Below are 22,164 nucleotides of genomic sequence, written 5' to 3' on the forward strand. Positions count from 1 at the left end.
TTGGTCACCTTAGCGCTTAAAAAATTAAATAAATAAAAAAGTGATCAAAAAAATCGCTTGTACCAAAAAATGGTGGCAATAAAACTACAGCTCGTGCCGCAAAAAATAAGCCCTCACACCGCTCAATCGATGAAAAAATATATAAAAAAAAGTTTTCGCTCTCAGAATGTGGTGAAACAGAATAAATTATTTTTTAACAAATATTTTTTTCCCTATTTTCTGTTGTCTAAAACCTGGGTGCGTCTTATGGTCCGAAAAATACGGTACATAGACCGACGACTTCTCCAAAGTCGCAATGAGTATATTTGTGTAAGTGTTGGACACATTGCCCCATTTGACGTACGCCGTAATCATCTTGGAAAATAAAATACACGTTAGTACAAATTCCAACAGGTCTATAAAAAAACTTTTACATTCTGAGGTGTAATGTGTCTTAACGGTTTTGTTTTCAACTGTCCTCAGGCCCATTTCATGATCTACAGATGTGTACAAGCGCACTACATCAACCGACACCAACCATGTGCCTTCCAGTGTACTGAGCTATTCCACTTTCTTCAGTAAATCAAATGTGTCTATCAGATAAGATCTAGAATTTACTGCAAAACTTTGCAACACTTTATACACAAAAATCACCAAAGGATTTAATATCGATTGCTGGGGCAGGGGATCATTATTTTATTTTATTCACAAAAATGACATATCCTGCCAGTGTGCATATATCAGTGAGATAGAGTGTTTCATATTATATAAGGTTTTGGAAACGCCACCATGTTTTCCGCTTTCATTGTGCCACATTAGTAGGTAAAGTAAACAATATATTGTTGTGTTGTTTTGACTCACACAATTTCAAATTAGGCAAGGACCAAGCTAGGCTTTATTACACACGGGGCAAATATTCCGTTTGGTTCCCCTCTCCCACAAAGTAATTCATACAAATCACTGTATGCAGACTGGCACACATTAATTTGTATATCAGCAGGCAAATTATTAACATGCCGTGGCACTGCTGCTGGGTGGTAGCATGCCCTGCTCCCCTCCAACATCCAAAGTGAGTCTGTTGTATGTATCCTGGCACACTTCACTTCCAGCACCTGGGGCACATATCCCGTCAGCCCCCTTTCTCTAGCTATGCCTGTGATTTAGGTGCCAACTAGCTTTTAATAAAACTGATTATGATACCGAATATAAAAATAAGAAAAACTGAGGGACACATGGTAAAATCTGTGTCTTATGTATAGTAAATTAATTTGGGACTATTTCCTATTCTTGTAATTTAGAGCAACAGCTAATGTAAACATGGGCGCTGTTCTATATTTACAGGAGTGAATTTAATAAGACTGTCAGTCTTAATATAAAGTCCGCTGGAGTAAAATGTTCCTATAACGTATTAAGAGACGAATCGCTTCTTAATAAGTTAGACGCAACTCTGGCCGTCCGTGCATCAGAAAGGGAAATTTACGCCAGATACCAGTTTCTGGAATAAATTATTGGAAATGTTTCGGTCCCACTCTTCAAAAAAAAATAAAAAAAATCGTGGCTGAGGTGGCATAAAATGGCACAAAGTCACTAATTATTATGCAAATATGTAGTGCACCATAATTGGCTACTTTTTATTCACTCCATAATACTGGCATTTAGCCATTGATCTATCTATCTGAATTTAGTGGGAGTAAAATGGGAGCCCTATTTAAAAGGCTCCTAAATGAAAGAATTCGGGTGTATTCACACAGTGCAGTTTTGTGGCGCATTTTTTTTAAACCAAAACCAGGAGTGGATTAAAAAAAAGAGAAGTGGAATACTTTCCATATACTTTCCCTTCTTTTAAAAACCACTCCGGGTTTGGGCTTCAAAATCTGCACAAAAGAACTGCATCAAAACTGTACTATGTGGATAAGGCCAAAGAAAGGAAGGTTTTTTTTTGTTTTTTTTAAAGCCCAGCTTCATCCCTGCCTAACAAAGTGTGTGGGTCATAACAACATTTAGGCCTCATTTACACGAGCGTATTATACGCGCGTGCGACGCGCGTGCTTTTCACGCGTGTCGTACGCACCTATAATAGTCTATGGGGCTGTTTAGACGATGCGTGAATTTTGCGCTGCGTGAGTGCGTTGCGTAAAACTCACGACATGTTCTATATTCTTGCGTTTTTCACGCAACACGCACCCATTGACTTCAATGGGTGCGTGAAAACAACGCATGCCACACGGACGGTCCTGCGTTGCATGCGCGAAAATCACGCAAGAGCTGTCAAACTCCTGAATGTAAACAGAAAAGCACCACGTGCTTTTCTGTTTACAAACATCCAAACGGAGTGTCAAATTCGAGATGAGCGCACCGAACTTCACCGGGTTCGGCCAAACTCGTTTTGACCGAAACCGGTAAAAAATGTTCGGGTACGCGACGTCAGGAGACAGTCACTGTCCACGGTGCTGAAAGCGTTAAACTGGTTCAGCACCATGGACAGTGACTTCCGCTCCGAAAATCCATGAACCTGTAAAAAAAAAAAAGACGTTCTGACTTACCGATAACTCCGGTCCGACCTCCCGGGATGACAGTTTAGTCCAAGTGACAGCTGCAGCCAATCACAGGCCAAGCACAGGCTGCAGCCAATCACAGGCCAAGCACAGGCTGCAGCCAATCACAGGCTGCAGCGGTCTCATGGACTGCGGCGTCATCCTGGGAGGTGGGGCCGGATGACAAGAGAGGGACGCGTCACCAAGGCAACGGCCGGGAGCCCGGACTGGGGGAAGCAGGAAGTTCTTGGTAAGTATGAAATTTTTTTTTTATTCACAGGTTGGTGTATATTGTGTTCGGCATTCACTGTCGAGGGTGCTGAAAGAGTTACTGCCGATCAGTTAGCTCTTTCAGCACCTTGGACAGTGACGGGCGTCGACTAGCCTCATCTCTATGATGGCGGCTGCGCGAAAATCACGCAGCCGCGCATCATACACGGATGACACACGGAGCTGCCAAGTGCCTTTTGCGCGCGCAAAACGCAGCGTTTTTTGCGCGCGCAAAACGCACACGCTCGTGTAAATGAGGCCTTATAGTAAATGTGCAACTGATCATCTTGACATGTTTGGGAGTTTAGGCACTGGGCACTCACTGATACCATCTTCTGACCTGTGTAGCCCTACAGGAGAATTGTATAGCTGCTGGTATCGCAGCTGTACCCGCTGATCTGTGGGCCGGCTTTAATCTGATGAGACAGCCCCTCATATGGATTTAGCACAATAGTTATGGACCAGATACATTAATAGGAGACAGAAAATCAACATCAATAATACAAAAGTAACATCTATTGGACTGCTTTTCCCCCCCAAACATAAACTGCGCCAAAAATTATTGCAAAACTTCGTGTGTCAAAATTGTACAAAAAATGACACTTTTTACACTGCACTCACCAAAAGTTGAAAATGTAGGAGTGGTCTTTATGATAAAGACAAATTTATTAAGGTAAAAGATAGAAAATGGCAACGTTCTGACTGGAATCTACGCATTCTCATAGCAGGTATAGATTTCATTTTTGGACTTTCAGGCCTTCCAAAATGCGCCAAATTCTTAAGAGGCCTTTTTATGAAATTTTGCACAATTCAATCAAACCCGTTTTTTTTTAGACTGGAGTATGAAATGAAACGCCAGTCTTAATACATCCGTCCCATTGTGGTTTTTCTTTGTGTTTTTGTTGTTACTTGTTCAAACACATTGCTGTTTCCAGTGAGCTGCGCACAATTACCTGTTGATTGATCAACACAATGATAGAACGTATAACATCCCTGGAGGGGATATTATAACTGGCAATATAACGTCATACTGTAGGTGTACATCTGTGTAAATGCTCAAAGCAGAATTCTTCAGCGGTTACCAAAAAACACATTGTTTCTGTCTGACAATTAGGTCAACTCTATGAATAGTTATCTGTGACGAGGCTATAGTGCCACCTAGTGTAACTGTACAATACTGCATGTAAAATGAACTTACAGATGTTTTGGTGAAAAGTCAACATTAATTTATAAATATTTTACAAAAAGAAGTAATTATGTATTAAGTTCATGCATACCAATAGGGCTGGGTTCACGCTGCATTTCCCCCCTTTGACATCAGGAGAGCTCACAGCATACACGCTAAATGTCCCGATTAGTCCGCATTACACGCTAAACGTCTATTAGTCAGACGGAGGCCAAAATAAATGTCCTTTTGGACACCGTCTGGCCAGTATAGTGACAAAAATTACTACGCTTTTCCATACTGTGTTATCCTGTAAAGTACAAGTATCCCTTAAACGGGTACTATATTTTCCTATGGGTGACTGTATGGCATACATCATCCCTCCCACAGAGGTGGAGAATCATACAGAGTCTTACCTATACATATAATGTTGCGATCCTCTTTTCTCCAGACCCCCAGTATTACAAAATAACTGTCATTAACTTTAGTTTATTCAGTAATTTCTCTCATTATGATGCTAATTCTACAAATGATCCAATGCTATGCAATATTTTTAGTCAGATATACACATATATATCCATTTTGCTTCGAAAGAAGATTTCACTTTTTTTATGGCCCTTTTACACAAGGTGATGAACACCCGATCATTGCCCAGTATAAACATGCCCAGCGATCAAATGATAAAACGCTTGTTTGTTGTTGTGAATGAGCACCAATCAACTTCCTGTCTCCATGATCGCCAATTATTATGGGACATTTATCTGCCCGTGTCAAAGGACCCTCAGGTCCCCTGCACATGGGTGTTACAGCCCCGTACAAGTAATAACAGATTCCTGAAAATTATATTTCATCTACCACTGACAATTTTTACAGTGAAGAGGAGTGATCCTTCTTGTATTCGCTTATTGAAACCGTATTCTGTATTTCTTTTCAGGACAAATACCCACTTGCTGTTGGACTTCCACTGGGATCTTCAGCCGATTACATGGTTCTGATGAACCCAGATCTCCCCGGGTATGTAAAATAAGTATATTGTTTTTTTTCTTAGGGGCCGTTCACATATGTCAATTGCCCGTTCGTTTCCCTCGGGCGCGTTGCAGGAAAGCCGGAGGGAAACTGATGCTAGAACGGATCCTATAGCTTTCAAAAAGATCTGTTCTGGCACATAGGACATATGTTGTGCCGCGGTACGGCACTGGACCTGCAGTGTTTTTGTGTCCAGCTCCCCGGCGCGGCATCCTTTTTAGTGTGCTGCCGCATCCACCTTCCGGCAGCACCCGCGTGGGAATCCCCTGCCAGAGCATTTAGTGCCTGCCATGCCCCCCTGTAGATAGCTCCACCCCCTGTATATAGTGCCACTGTAGCTCCCTCTAGGAGCGGAATCCCCGGCCAGAGCATTGCCGACGCTGTGGCTGGGGATTCTGCTCCAGGAGGAGCGGAATATACAGAGGGCACTATCTACAGAGGGCACTGTGGAATTATCTACAGGAGGTGTGTGGCACAATCTATAGGGGCGAAGGGGTGGCGCAATCTCCTGGAGTGGCATGAGTGGAGCTATATACAGGGGCCATGAGTGGCGCTATCTCCAGGGGGGCATAAGTGGCGCTATCTACAAGGGGCGTGGGTGGCGCTATATCCAGGGGGCATAATTGGCACGATCTACAGGGGGCATAAGTGGCGCGATCTACAGCGGGCACTGTGGAATTATCTACAGGAGGTGTGTGGCACAATCTATAGGGGCGAAGGGGTGGCGCAATCTCCTGGAGTGGCATGAGTGGAGCTATATACAGGGGCCATGAGTGGCGCTATCTCCAGGGGGGCATAAGTGGCGCTATCTACAAGGGGCGTGGGTGGCGCTATATCCAGGGGGCATAATTGGCACGATCTACAGGGGGCATAAGTGGCGCGATCTACAGCGGGCTGTGTGGTGTTATCTACAGAGGGCACTGCGCCACTATCTAAAGGGGGTGTGTGGCACTATCTACAGGAGGTGTGTGGCATTATCTACAGAGGGCACTGCAGCATTATCTACAGGGGGCACTGGCATTATCTACAGAGGGCACTGTGGCATTATCTACTCATGAAATTCATCCATTTTTAAAATGGACAGTGAGACAGATGCAAAACGGGTCACAATCGGCCATCAAAAACGGAAACGCGGAACGTATACAAAACAAATGCAAAACGTCCGTCAAAAGCAGACCGAGACAGCTGTTTGTAACGCGCGACACCCAGACCCTGTCGTTTGAATAGAAACCGCTATCCCGGCATGGTGTGAGGTGGTTAGGAGATGTTTAATTGGATTGGGTAGCTGTAAAGGCGCCAAAAACTAGCTACTTCCTGAAGTTAGGGCTAGTGTTTGGCGCCTTTGCAGGTTCACAAGTCTGCTTCGAAGATCTGACGTGAGGTCAGTGGACAGCAGCTCTGGGCTCTCCCACTCGGCGCAGGCCTTGGCGTGGCGCTGCAGTGAATATGACACACGTGACATTACAATGTGTGTGTCAGACTTCAGTGTAGAGTCGAGGCCGGAACAGAGGAGAACCTTGACATGGTAGACAACATGTATCTAATCTATCATGTATCACAAACTATGCACCACTCTGATAAAATTGGAACACTTTATGATGGACCACTGTGAAAAACTGATGTTAAAAACGGATGGTAAAAAGTGATGACAACTGATGTTTTATCATAAAAATTGAGAAAAAGTCTGATGGGAACTGATACATTTTTGCATCAGGTTTTTCATCAGTTGTAATCACTTGAGAGACAAAAAAAACCTGTTGCTGATATATGTGAATGCACCCTTACAAGTGTTTCTCACACCTAAATAGATCTATTTAGTTTAGGTAAATTTTTCTTAAAGGGGTTTTTCAGGATCGAACATTGAAGGCTTGTAATAGACCACCAGTGTGTGAAGGTCCGTGGTCCAAACACCAGGGCAGTCAGCGGAATGAAAGAGTGCTGCAGCCCCGCTGTGCAGCAGTGTCTGGTCCTGCATCTCAGCCCGATTCAGTTTTATGGCAGCTGAATCTTTCCCTATCTTTCGGTTGACCAGCGGGGGTCCCAGGAATCCAAACCCTATCGATCACACAATAATAGCCTATCCTAAGAATAGGGCATCCATGTTAAATAATGAAAAACCCCTTTGTCCTTGTTTCTTCCATCAGTGTAACATGTCATTTATTTATTTATATATTTATTTCTGTTACTTATATAGTGCCAACATATTCCGCAGCGCTGTACAGAAGTCCTTACTTACTGTCCCCATTGGGGCTCACAATCTAAATGTGATTGCAAATTTGGTATGGCCGGACTCTAGAAAAAGAGGCTGATATATAATCAACCAAGCCCCAATTACCATGCTACCTCAAGTTACATAGTTAGTACGGTTGAAAAAAGACACCTGTACATCAAGTTCAACCAAGGGATGGGGGAAAAAAAGAAGGGATGAATCATAAATTCTACACATTCATATAGGAGCTGATATGTTTTCATACTAGGAAATTATCTAATCCTTTTTTAAAGCCATCTACTGTCCCTGCTGTGACGGCTCCTGCGTTGACTATTCCATAAATTCACAGTTCTCACAGTAAAGAAGGCTTGTCACATCTAGAGATTGAACCTTTTTTTTTCTCCAGACGGAGGGAGTGCCCCCTTGTTTTTTGAGGGGGTTTTACATGGAACAGGATTTCACCATATTTTTTGTATGTGCCATTAATATATTTATATAAGTTAATCATGTCCCCCCTTAGTCGTCTTTTTTCAAGGCTAAATAGGTTTAATTCTTTTAATCTTTCCTCATAACTTAGATTCTCCATGCCCCTTATTAGCTTCGTTGCTCTTCTTTGTATTTTTTCCAACTCCAGGGCATCCTTTCTATGAACCGGAGCCTAGAACTGAACTGCATATTCTAGATGAGGTCTCACTAATGCTTTGTAAAGTGGTAATATTATATCCCTGTCCCACGAGTCCATGCCTCTATTAATACACGAAAATATTTTGCTGGCCTTTGAAGCAGCTGATTGACATTGCATGCTGTTATTTAGTTTATGATTTACATGTATACCCAGATCCTTCTCAACAAGTGACTCCCCCAGTGTAACTCCCCCTAGGACATATGATACATGCAGATTGTTGGTACCCAGGTGCATAACTTTACATTTATCTACATTAAACTTAATTTGCAAATTGGATGCCCAAACACTGTGTGTCCAAATCAGCTTGTAATTTCTGAACATCTTCCATAGTCTGAACTATATTACATAGCTTGGTGTCATCTGCAAAAATAGAAATAGTGCTATTAATCCCATCCTCTATATCTTTAATAAATAAGTTGAATAATAGTGGTCCCAGCACTGAACCCTGGGGTACACCACTTATAACCGGTGACCATTCAGAGTAGGAATCATTGACCACAACTCTCTGGATATGGTCCTTGAGACAATTCTCAATCCAATTACAAACTATACTTTATAAACCTATAGTCCTTAATTTACCCATTAGGCGTCTATGAGGGACAGTGTCAAATGCTTTTGCAAAGTCCAAAAACACTATATCCACAGTGGCCCCTCTGTCTAGGCTTCTGCTCACCTCTTCATAAAAACAAATCAGGTTGGTTTGACAACTTCCGTCCTTAGTAAAACCGTGCTGTCTGTCACTTGTAATACTATTTTTTGTCACATACACCTGTATATAGTCCCTCAATAGACCCTCAAACATTTTTCCCACGATGGATGTTAAAGAGGCTCTGTCACCAGATTATCAAATCCCTATCTCCTATTGAATGTGATCGGCACTGCAATGTAGATAACAGCAAAGTTGTTTTTTGTCTGTTTTTTGAAAAACGATAATTTTTGCCCAAGTTATGAGCAATTTTATATTTATGCAAATGAGCTTTTCAATGGACAACTGGGTGTGTTTTCTCGTTTTACCAACTGGGCGTGTATTGTGTTTTTACCAACTGGGCGTGTATTGTGAATAGAAGTGTATGACGCTGACAAATCAGCATCATACACTTCTCATCGTTCCCACCCAGCTTCTTTCACTGCAGACACACAGCGTGACGTCACCCACAGGTCCTTCAACCTTGGCGTCGGACAAAGAAGATACATCGGCTCCAGGCGTCCAAAAGGTTAATATGCTCGTCTCTAGGGAGTTTGCTATGCTTACCTGCACATGGAGATGCTGCAGCTGATTCAACTATGTCACGGTGCGGGGTGTGGACCCACTGGGCTGTACCGCACATCGGGGATGGCAGCTGGCCAAACCGGAAAGTACACAGTTCAATGGTTCAGCAAGAGTACCTGAGGCAATCGTAGGCAGTGGCGAGGCGGACACGTCCAGAACCAGGCGGTGGGAAGTCGTTCGGTGAGGTGTAGCAGGGTAGCGTAGACTGTAGCACAGCACGGTAGGTAGCACAGCACGGCAATAGCACGAGTAGCACGGAAACAGGATACGGAATACAGTGGCAAGGTACACTGGGAGGCTGGAAGACACTGGGAGACCATAAGAAAGACGAACAACGGGAAAACTAACAACGCTCTGGCAAAGGGCAAGAGGGCAGAGCCCTTTTTATAGCCCAGGGCATCCTGGGCCAGATTACAGTTTTTACAAAAACGCGCGCACTGGCCCTTTAAGGCCGTGCACGAGCGGGCGCACGCACCCGCCGGAGACACTCGGAATCCGGAAGAGAGTGCCGGGGCCTGACTGGGGGACGACGCTGCAGGCAGGTAAGCTGTCCATGGCCACGGCCGTCGGGGTTAACGACCAATCGACGGGCCGTGGCCATAGACGTTACAAACTATACCCTCTGACGCCTGGAGCTGATGTGTCTTCTCTCTTCCGACGCCAAGGTTGAAGGACCTGTGGGTGACCTCATCGTTCCCACCCAGCTTCTTTCTCTGCAGACACACAGCGTGACGTCACCCACAGGTCCTTCAAACCATGGGAGATCCCAGGATCATGTAAGTGTATTTAACCCCTTATAGACTTTTGCATCGGTGAATGATTGAAACATTTAACATAAAAACATGCAACATAGTTAAATAAAGAGAAGAGAAATAATACGTTGGTGACTTGAATATACAAGTATTGACAGAAACATTAGTGATGGTAATATATGTGAATAACAATTTGGTAGTGGTGTATTAAAAACAATAGTAGGAACATATATTCGTAAGAATACCTCTAATATTATTTGTTTATAATATTATATCGCTATATTATACAGATGTTTTTGGAGAACAAGCCTCCATATCAATAGTATGTTGCGATATAAAATATAGATTGTTTATATGAATATCTTTGAGATATTTATGTCATAGAATAGTATATTGAGATGAAATGCACATTGGTCTTTATGTTTGTATATTAAATAATTGATGAAGCTGAAGGAGATAAAAAACCTTCGATGTAATGATTACGAATTGGTTTAATTATGACAACAAGTTTGTGTAATCATGATGACACACATCAGGGTCTATATAATCATGATAATACACATCTGAGGTGAAAGATTTGTTTTTGTGTATAAATACTGGAAACTTGAAGATCCTACCCTAGATGTCAAATAGTTTGCTGTTTTCTGGTTTATTTCCCAAGATATATGTGAATGCCGAAAATGGCAATAATTGAAGGAATTATGAATCGGGTACTCTAATATAAGAACATAAGTTCTTTTATCAAGTTAAAGCCAAGGGGAAATCTTATTTTTAGATTATATATCCAAAAAGCTTCCCTAGTTTGGAGCATATGTTTCAGCTCTCCTCCTCTGGCAGAGCCTTTGATTTTTTCAATTGCATAGGTTTTAAAAGAGGTTATATTTCTGTCATGGCATGTAATAAAATGTCGCGCTGCATTCGATATGTTTGTGATTGCCGGATTCCTAATATAACCTAAGTGTCCGAGGATTCTAATTTTAAGTTTCCTGGTGGTACAGCCTACATATTTGAGATTGCAGCAAGTACACTCAATAATATATACTACAAAATCACTATTGCAGTTAATGTATGATTTGATAGGAAAATTTAGTTGGCCACTGGAATCTTCAAATTTTTTGATTGTTTTAGTGAGTGTACACACCTTGCAGGGGTAGGAACCGCATTTGTAGAAGCCATATTGTTGAAGCCATGTTGTACCAATTTTATTGGACGAAAATAATGAGGGAGACAAAGTGTTGCAGGTGGATAGTATCAACTTTTTGGACTTAAAACTTACTGGTGTAGCAGGAAAACTAATACTCTCTGAAATCTATCAAAACCCAATATCTGGCAATACTATCCTTCATGCCAGTTCCAACCATCCAAAGCATACAATTTCATCTATACCAATAGGGGAATTTACACGAGCAAAAAGAAATTGCAGTTCAAACCAGGGTTTTAAGAGGGAACAATCTAAAATGTGTCAAAAGCGGAGTAAAAGAGGATACAAAAACTGGATGTTAAATAGGGCCAAAGCAATTGTTGATGTCAAAGAAAGAGATGATCTGCTATACAATAAAACCATCAAAGATGCTATCAAAACACCCTACAAACAAGTAAACGATATACCAACACTTTGTTTACAGTACAGTAATAAATTTATAGACATCAAAAACATGATTAATAAGTATATTCCGTTATTATATGACGATGTCAAATTGGAAAACATTCTAAAATCTGGGTGCAGAATAGTGGCGCGTAGGGCGCCTACAATAGGCAACACTTTGTCTCCCTCATTATTTTCGTATTGGTTTTTGATAGATTTCAGAGAGTATTAGTTTTCCTGCTACACCAGTAAGTTTTAAGTCCAAAAAGTTGATACTATCCACCTGCAACACTTTGTCTCCCTCATTATTTTCGTCCAATAAAATTGGTACAACATGGCTTCAACAATATGGCTTCTACAAATGCGGTTCCTACCCCTGCAAGGTGTATACACTCACTAAAACAATCAAAAAATTTGAAGATTCCAGTGGCCAACTAAATTTTCCTATCAAATCATACATTAACTGCAATAGTGATTTTGTAGTATATATTATTGAGTGTACTTGCTGCAATCTCAAATATGTAGGCTGTACCACCAGGAAACTTAAAATTAGAATCCTCGAACACTTAGGTTATATTAGGAATCCGGCAATCACAAACATATCGAATGCAGCGCGACATTTTATTACATGCCATGACAGAAATATAACCTCTTTTAAAACCTATACAATTGAAAAAATCAAAGGCTCTGCCAGAGGAGGAGAGCTGAAACATATGCTCCAAACTAGGGAAGCTTTTTGGATATATAATCTAAAAACAGATTTCCCCTTGGCCTTAACTTGAAAAAATAACTTATGTTCTTATATTAGAGTACCCGATTCATAATTCCTTCAATTATTGCCATTTTCGGCATTCACATATATCTTGGGAAATAAACCAGAAAACAGCAAACTATTTGGCATCTAGGGTAGGATCTTCAAGTTTACAGTATTTATACACAAAAACAAATCTTTCACCTCAGATGTGTATTATCATGATTATATAGACCCTGATGTGTGTCATCATGATTACACAAACTTGTTGTCATAATTAAACCAATTCGTAATCATTACATCGAAGGTTTTTTATCTCCTTCAGCTTCATCAATTATTTAATATACAAACATAAAGACCAATGTGCATTTCATCTCAATATACCATTCTAAGACATAAATATCTCAAAGATATTCATATAAACAATCTATATTTTATATCGCAACATACTATTGATATGGAGGCTTGTTCTCCAAAAACATCTGTATAATATAGCGATATAATATTATAAACAAATAATATTAGAGGTATTCTTACGAATATATGTTCCTACTATTGTTTTTAATACACCACTACCAAATTGTTATTCACATATATTACCATCACTAATGTTTCTGTCAATACTTGTATATTCAAGTCACCAACGTATTATTTCTCTTCTCTTTATTTAACTATGTTGCATGTTTTTATGTTAAATGTTTCAATCATTCACCGATGCAAAAGTCTATAAGGCCTCATTCACACGGCAGGGTTTCCCGGCCGGGTGCCGGCCGTTCATAAATCGGCCGGCACCCGGCTGCATTAGGAATAATAGACCCCTAATGGGGCTATTCACACGACCGATTTTTTGACGGCCGGGAAAACCGCCCGTCAAAAAATAGGACATGCTCTATTTTCGCCCGGGTACCCGGCCGCCCGGCTCCCATAGAAGTCTATGGGGCCGGGTAATACCCGGCCATCACCGGGATGTGTCCCGAGTGACGGCCGGGTTTTCCGGCTCTTGCGCTCTATCTCCTCCTCCTCACAGCGCAGAGTGTATGTGAGGAGGAGGAGTTGATGCCATTCTGACGAATGGCATCGCTGTACACGGTGTGGCAGGGCCGGGGTGTACAGCAGGTGGAAGGGAGCGCTGTGCTGGCTCCCTTCTCCTGCTTGTTTTAAAAGCGCCCTGGCCCGGCGACACCTTTGATGGCGCCGCTAGCAGCTGCAGCAGCTGCTGCTGCTACTACTGCAGCGACGCCACTATAGCAGAGCGGGGAGGTATCTCCCCGCTCTGCTATGTGCTAGCCGCACTTTAGCTCCTTGAAGGAGCGGAATCCCCGTGTGTTCGGGGATTCCGCTCCTGGACAGAGCGCTTGATGTCTCTGTCCATATCTGGGCAGTGACATCAGGGGAAACTCCTGAAGCGGAATCCCCGAACAAATGGGGATTCCCCTTCAGGAGTTGCCGCTGATGTCACTGTCCGGATCTGCCCGGCCCGGCCCGGATGCATAACTTTATGCAAACCGGCCGGGCAGAATGGCCGATTTTACCGGCCGGCACTCGGGCTCGGACGCGACCCGTTCGTGTGAATCCCGCCTTAGGGTTTAAATACACTTACATGATCCTGGGATCTCTCATGGTTTTACTTATATAATGTACTTGTATAATACAAATTCAACATATTTAGACACTGCACATACTCAACTTACCTGTTGACATCAAAGGGTTACTTTTTCACCTGGAGGTCAAAATACTCCAGCTCCTATTGGGGCACACACCGCCCTACCCACATAGCCACATTACATAAACCCGCTGACTAGTAGCATCGGTGAACGATAGCTATGATTAAGAACACCGCAAGTGTTCGAAACACGTAGGCTCCGAATACCTACCTGAAATTGCCTTGTCACCACGCCTGTTTGTCCGTCCGATTTAAAATTTTCATACCTAATAAATATAGGAACATGATTCCTTTTTAAATACAACAGCAGTGCTGGATCAACTTTCTTTGTCTTCTACTACTGTACAATGGTCTCGGTTTCTTCTGGGTCACTGTAAGTTAATGGGTAACTAAACTTTCAAAAAACTTTTGACGTCATAGTGACATGTCAGAATTTATGAACAGTGGGTGTCTGAGCAGTGAGACTCCCAACGATAGCTAAAACGAAGCGGCAGAAGGGCTCAGGTGAGCACCTGATCGGATATCCTCGGAAAGCTGAGCATTTGGTGTACGGACTCATAGACATTCTATGGAGCACGCACACCACTTGATCGACTTTCCGAGAAAAGGCGTTCAGAAACAAAGCAGCACAGCGCTCGCCCAAGCGTTTCTGTCACTTTGTTTTATTTGTATTGTCGATGGGGGTCTCAAAAGATTGATTAGTGAGGGTCCGAGCACTGACATGTGAAAAGTTCTTTGAAAGTTTAGTTACCCTTTAAAACCATTTTCAAAAGACAATGCCACAGACAGTTCAGATCTAGCCAGTGAGCATGGGCATTTTACTGGCAAAACACCTGTGTAACTGAAGTGCATTTGCTGATTGGCTGTCTAGTAATGCCTCTCTACAGTGCAGTACAGTACGGTATTACATGTCCAGTACTGCTCTTTACCTGTGTCAAGATGAGCCAGTGCTGTTAATACGTCAATTAATATAGTTAATTGGCTGAATGTAGATATGGTCCAAGCTAAATTAAAGAAAATAAATGTGCACAAGGCCTCGGGACCAGATGCGTTACAGCCTAGAGTTCTTAAAGAACTTAGTTCAGTTATTTCTGTCCTCCTTTCTCATAATATTCAGAGATTCTCTAGTGACTGGTATAGTGCCAAGGGACTGGCGCAGGACAATTGTGGTTCCTATTTTCAAAAAGGCCTCTAGGTCTTCCCCGGGTAATTATAGCCCAGTAAGCTTAACATCCATCGTGGGGAAAATGTTTGATGGGCTATTGAGGGACAATATACAGGATTGTGTGACAAAAAATAGTATTACAAGTGACAGCCAGCACGGTTTTACTGAGGACAGAAGTTGTCAAACCAACCTGATTTGTTTTTATGAAGAGGTGAGTGGAAGCCTAGACAGAGGAGCCGCTGTGGATATAGTGTTTTTGTACTTTGAGGGACAGTGTCAAATGCCTTTGCATAGACGTCTAATGGGTAAATTAAGGACTATAGGTTTAGAAAGTATACTTTATAATTGGATTAAAAATTGGCTCAAGGACCGTATCCAGAGAGTTGTGGTAAATGATTCCTACTCTGAATGGTCCCCGGTTATAAGTGGTGTACCCCAGGGTTCAGTGCTGGGACCACTATTATTCAACTTATGTATTAATGATATAGAGGATGGGATTAATAGCACTATTTCTATATTTATATTTTTGCAGATGACACCAAGCTATGTATAGTTCAGTCTATGGAAGATGTTTGTAAATTACAAGCTGTTTTGGACACACTAAGTGTTTGGCCGTCCACTTGGCAAATGAGGTTTAATGTAGATAAATGTAAAGTTATGCACCTGGGCAGGGCCGGACTGGGACTTAAAATCATCCCTGGCATTTTTAAGCACACAGGCCCACCGCAGGCCATACGCAGCCGCCAGTTTTGGGCTGGAGTACATGGGACCACCTTTCAGCTATACAAGACATGGGGAGATTTATTAAAACAGGTGTAAATGAAAAGAGGAAAAGTTCCTGATAGCTCCAACTCCAAAGAATCCACTGCTTTTCCACGAGAATAATGAACATTCTCATTTATGCTAGAGGATTTTTTTGCGGAGCGGAAAGAAATGCAAGCAGACGGCTGCATGTGAATGGAGTATAAAATAGCCCATTCACTTGTAATGGATGCAGAATGTTAGTGGATTTGAAAGGGATTTAGGTGTGGAATCAGGGACTTAGTCCTAATCAAATCCTGATTGCGTGATCATTGTCTAATACTGACATATAAAGATTGCATATTATACCGTTATACAATGCTAAAATATCACCATACTGTAACTAAAAATATGATTTCAATTTTATATTCAGCCATATACACACACACTCACATGCTGGACACATGATGCACAGATGCAACCCAGAAGCTGAACACATGCTGCATTTGTGCCACTCACACCTAGGACACATGCGCACGCACACCACTCACAGCTAGGACACATGCGCACTCACACCTAGGACACATGCGCACGCACACCACTCACACCTAGGACACATTCGGACACATGCGCACGCACACCACTCACACCTAGGACACATGCGCACGCACACCACTCACACCTAGGACACATGCGCACGCACACCACTCACACCTAGGACACATGCGCACGCACACCACTCACACCTAGGACACATGCGGACACATACCACTTACACCTAGAACACATCCCCCACTAACACCTAGGACATATGCCGCACATGCACCACTCACACCTAGGATTAATCCTCCACTCTCGCAACTCACACCTGAGACATATGCCGCAGTTTGTCTACCCACACCAAGGACACATGTTGAACAAGCACTACTCACATGCTGCACACCCCACTCACATACTAGACACATACCACTCACACACTAGACACGTACCACACACTAGACACATACAGCACACACTACTTACACTAGACATACACCGCACACACCACACAAATGCTAAACACATACCTCACATAAGACTTACACACTAGACTTATACCACACATAACACTCACACCCACATTGAAAACAATATGCACACAAATGGCACTAATACATTAGAAGAAGACACAAATCTCACAGAAATTGCATATTCACTCATACACCATTAACACTACATCGACCAGTCACACTACAAAAATCATTCCAACACTTCACTCACATTGCTATATTTATCTGCTTTCTTTTGTAGACTGCTGATTCTTGGGCACTGGCTTGCAGGATCCTGGCAGTACATGGGCATCTGTACCTGAGATGCCCCCTCTACCACTAATCCCTGTCCATGTGCCTACGTAGAGACGCTACATTTACAACGCTCCTCCCATATGTGGCTTACAGCTTACATGAAGCTGAAGCAGATCAAGAAATAAACCTGCTGGCGCTTCAGCCATCAGCAACATACCTGGCAGGGGCTGGAGTCTCCTTCTTCTCGGCAGCCAGACTGAAGCTGTGCTCAGGGGACAGTAGAAAGAGCAAGCCCATCACTGATTGGCTTATGCTCAGCCAACCAGCATTAGGTTTGATTTGTACTTGCAGACTGGGCAGGTACTGATTCTCCTTTTCCTCTGCGGCACCAGAGATGTGCCATAATGAGCGAGGCATCAGTGCAGAAAACAAGTCCCAGAGCTGATTAGCTGTGGCTCGGCCAACAAGCACTACACTTCATTTCTGCAGTGCTCCTTCCCATCATTGCAGAGTACACAGAAATAAATCTCGGAAAGATGTGGTTTTAAACACCAGGAGGCAGCAGTTATTGTAATTTTGGCGCTTGTGTTCATCACTGTCCCCAGGGCAGATTCTAGCTTTTCTGCTGCCTGAGGCGAAAATTGAAATAACGCCCCCCAGATTTTGATTGACATCCCCCTTGCTATTCTACATCACTAACAGCCTCCTCCAACTCTTATGGATGCGCTGTTGCCTTGTACTGGCATGAACGGTTCAGCCAGGCAGAGTACACCTCGCTGCACGGTGTGTGCCCAATTAGTACAAGGCAATGGCGCATCTGAGAAAGTTGGAGGAGGCTGGTAGTGATGTATAACAGCTAGAGGGATGTCAATCAAACATGAAAAGGTGGGTTTGGAGGCAGGACTATGTGACTCTTCAGCATAGCGGCACCGCCCCATGACCCTTTAATGAGTAATTAGCATATAGTGTGCGCCGTTTTAAAAGTTAATTTTATAGATTTTTCCTGCATCTGAAAACAACATACAGGAGAATGTTTGGAAATTTTGTCAGGTCATGTATTACTGTATGGTGGTGGTTCAAGGGGTTAAAAATACCTGACAGGTGCCCATTAAATATACAGTGAATTGAAAATAATTCCATCTGCCCTGTAGTTTTGTTATTATAAATATATTCTATATAATTACATCTCCAGAACCAAGCTCAATACATATATACAGTTCGAGAACAAAGCTCAATACATATATATAACACCAGAACCAAGCTCAATACCTATATACAACACTAGAACCAAGCTCAATACATATATACAGTTCGAGAACAAAGCTCAAAACATATATATAACACCAGAACCAAGCTCAATACCTATATACAACACTAGAACCAAGCTCAATACATATATAGCACCAGAACCAAGCTCATATATATATATATATATATAAATATATATAGCACCAGAACCAAGCTCAGTACATAAATACAGCGCCAGAACAAAGCTCAGTACATATATACGGCACCAGAACAAGCTCAGACATATATATAGCACCAGAACCAAGCTCAGTACATAAATACAGCGCCAGAACTAAGCTCAGTACATATATACAGCACCCGAACAAAGCTCATACATATATATAGCACCAGAACCAAGCTCAGTACATAAATACAGCGCCAGAACAAAGCTCAGTACATATATACGGCACCAGAACAAGCTCAGACATATATATAGCACCAGAACCAAGCTCAGTACATAAATACAGCGCCAGAACTAAGCTCAGTACATATATACAGCACCAGAACAAAGCTCACATATATATAGCACCAGAACCAAGCTCAGTACATATATATATGTATATATATATATATATAGCACCAGAACCAAGCTCCGTACATATATATATATATATATATATATATATATATATATACATAGCACCAGAACCAAGCTCAGTACATCAATACAGCGCATTAGAGATCTGGAGGAGCAGAATGCAACACTGAGGAGGATAGACAATTTTGAGCGGAGCTTGCTGCTCACAGAGCATGCAGTTAGTGGGTTACAACTGGAGGGTGAAGACATGGGTGAGCAGGATCAGGTAAGTAGCTGGGTTAATGTAGTTAGGGGCAGTAGAAAGGGGTCAAAGACAAGGAAGGCCGATCCGGTTTCTGACATTCCAGGCAAAATTGCCAAGTTGGGTGATGATGCGGGGGTGTCAGTCTCAGAAATGGCAGCCCTACTGGATACTGATCTCCCTAACAGCCGGGAGAACAGCCCAGCTAGTAGTCGGTGGGATGGTAATGCAGGTAAGCCAAGACAATTGATAGTCGTAGGGGATTCTATAATCAGGAAGACGGATAGAATAATTTGTCGCCAAGACCACCTCAACCGAATGGTTTGCTGTCTCCCTGGTGCCAGGGTTCGGCATGTGGTGGAACGGGTGGACAAATTGCTGGGAGGGGCTGGTGATGATCCAGCTGTCGTGGTCCATGTCGGTACCAACGACAGAATAAATGGTAGGTGGAGGAGCCTTAAGAATAATTTTAAAGAACTAGGCTACAAGCTGAAGGGAAGGACCTCCAAAGTAGTATTCTCAGGAATACTGCCTGTGCCATGCGCATCACAGGAAAGACAGCGGGAGCTCAGGGAGTTAAATGCATGGCTGAAGTCTTGGTGTAGAGGAGAAGGATTTGGGTTCCTAGAGCACTGGGCTGACTTTTCATTGGGGTACAAACTGTATTCTGCAGATGATTTGCACCTAAATGGAAGGGGGTCCGCTGTGCTGGGGGAGAGAATTCTAGCTGGGGTGGCGGAGTATTTAAACTAGGGCTGAGGAGGGAGGTCAATGTAGAAAAAAAAGGGGTAGCCAGGTTAGAGAGGGGTCAGACTATATTGGTGGGGGGAGAAACAGAATGTGGGGAGAGGACTAGACAACAGGATAAGGAGATCCTTTCGTTACAAAACATCAGTGTAAATAAAAAGGCCCGATTAATGTCAAATCACATTTCTGATAATAAAAGTGAAAAACTGACAGGCAAGTTAAAGTGTATGTTCACAAATGCCAGAAGTCTAGCAAGCAAAATGGGGGAGCTGGAGGCCTTGATACTGGAAGAAAATATAGATATAGTTGGTGTTGCTGAAACATGGCTGGACTCTTCACATGACTGGGCTGTAAATCTACAGGGTTTTACACTTTTTCGGAAAGACAGGACAAATAGGAAAGGTGGTGGTGTATGTCTGTATGTGAGAAATGATATGAAGGCGAGTGTGAAAGAGACAATAGTGGGTGAATACTGTGAGGAGGTTGAAACCTTGTGGGTGGAACTAGAAAGGGAGGTAAACACTGAAAAAATTACTTTTGGTGTAATCTATAGACCCCCCAATATAACTGAGGAGATGGAAGTTCAGCTATATAAACAGATGGAGCGGGCTGCACAGGCGGGTACTGTAGTGATAATGGGAGATTTTAATTTCCGGGATATTAATTGGTGTCATGGTTCGGCTTCAACTGCAAAGGGGAGACATTTCCTCAACCTGTTGCAGGAAAATTTTCTGGGCCAGTTTGTGGAAGACCCGACTAGAGGTGAAGCTCTGTTGGATCTGGTCATTTCTAATAATGCAGATCTTGTTGGGAATGTCAATGTTCGTGAAAACCTCGGTAACAGTGATCATAATATAGTTACATTTTACCTATACTGTAAAAAACAAACGCAGGCTGGGAGGGCAAAAACATTTAATTTTAAGAAAGCCAATTTCCCCAGGATGAGGGCTGCAATTCAGGATATGGACTGGGAAGAACTAATGTCAAATAATGGAACAAATGATAAATGGGAGATTTTCAAATCTACTTTGAGTTATTATAGTGCAAAATTTATTCCTACAGGTAACAAGTATAAACGACTCAAATTAAACCCCACATGGCTTACACATTCTGTGAAAGGGGCAATACATGACAAAAAAAGGGCATTTAAAAAATACAAATCTGAGGGTACAGCTGTAGCCTTTGTAAAATATAAGGAGCTTAATAAAATCTGTAAAAATGTAATAAAATCTGTAAAAATGTAATAAAATTAGCAAAAATACAAAATGAAAGGCAGGTGGCCAAGGATAGTAAAACAAATCCCAAAAAATTCTTCAAGCATATAAATGCAAAAAAGCCCAGGTCTGAACATGTGGGACCCCTAGATAATGGTAATGGGGAGTTGATCACAGGGGATCAAGAGAAGGCAGAGTTACTAAATGGGTTCTTTAGCTCTGTATATACAACTGAAGAAGTAGCAGCTGATGTAGCCGGTGCCAGTGCTGTTAATATATCAGTTGATATACTGAATTGGATGAATGTAGAGATGGTCCAAGCTAAATTAAATAAAATAAATGTGCACAAGGCCCCGGGACCAGATGGGTTACACCCTAGAATTCTTAAAGAGCTTAGTTCAGTTATTTCTGTCCCCCTTTTCATAATATTCAGAGAATCTCTAGTGACTGGTATAGTGCCAAGGGACTGGCGCAGGGCAAATGTGGTGCCTATTTTCAAAAAGGGCTCTATGTCTTCCCCGGGTAATTATAGACCAGTAAGCTTAACATCCATCGTGGGGAAAATGTTTGAGGGGCTATTGAGGGACTATATACAGGATTATGTGACAATAAATAGCATTATAAGTGACAGCCAGCACGGTTTTACTAAGGACAGAAGTTGTCAAACTAACCTAATCTGTTTTTATGAAGAGGTGAGCAGAAGTCTAGACAGAGGGGCCGCTGTGGATTTAGTGTTTTTGGACTTTGCAAAGGCATTTGACACTGTCCCCCATAGACGCCTAATGGGTAAATTACGGACTATAGGTTTAGAAAATATAGTTTGTAATTGGATTGAGAATTGGCTCAAGGACCGTATCCAGAGAGTTGTGGTCAATGATTCCTACTCTGAATGGTCACCGGTTATAAGTGGTGTACCCCAGGGTTCAGTGCTGGGACCCCTATTATTCAACTTATTTATTAATGATATAGAGGATGGGATTAATAGCACTATTTCTATTTTTGCAGATGACACCAAGCTATGCAATATAGTTCAGACTATGGAAGATGTTCATGAATTAC

General features: G+C 42.3%; 1 protein-coding gene across 2 annotated transcripts in view; it reads left to right on the forward strand.

The window, feature by feature from the left end:
* Positions 1-22,164, forward strand: part of CENPP (centromere protein P) — a 392,723-nt gene that overhangs the window by 358,995 nt on the left and 11,564 nt on the right. For both annotated transcript variants that reach the window (XM_075833729.1, XM_075833730.1), the window contains exon 7: positions 4,883-4,962. In XM_075833729.1, the coding sequence (XP_075689844.1) occupies positions 4,883-4,962 (80 nt within the window). The remainder of the gene's footprint in view (positions 1-4,882; positions 4,963-22,164) is intronic.

The sequence above is a fragment of the Rhinoderma darwinii genome, chromosome 7 (assembly GCF_050947455.1).
Source record: "Rhinoderma darwinii isolate aRhiDar2 chromosome 7, aRhiDar2.hap1, whole genome shotgun sequence".
NCBI lineage: Eukaryota > Metazoa > Chordata > Amphibia > Anura > Rhinodermatidae > Rhinoderma > Rhinoderma darwinii.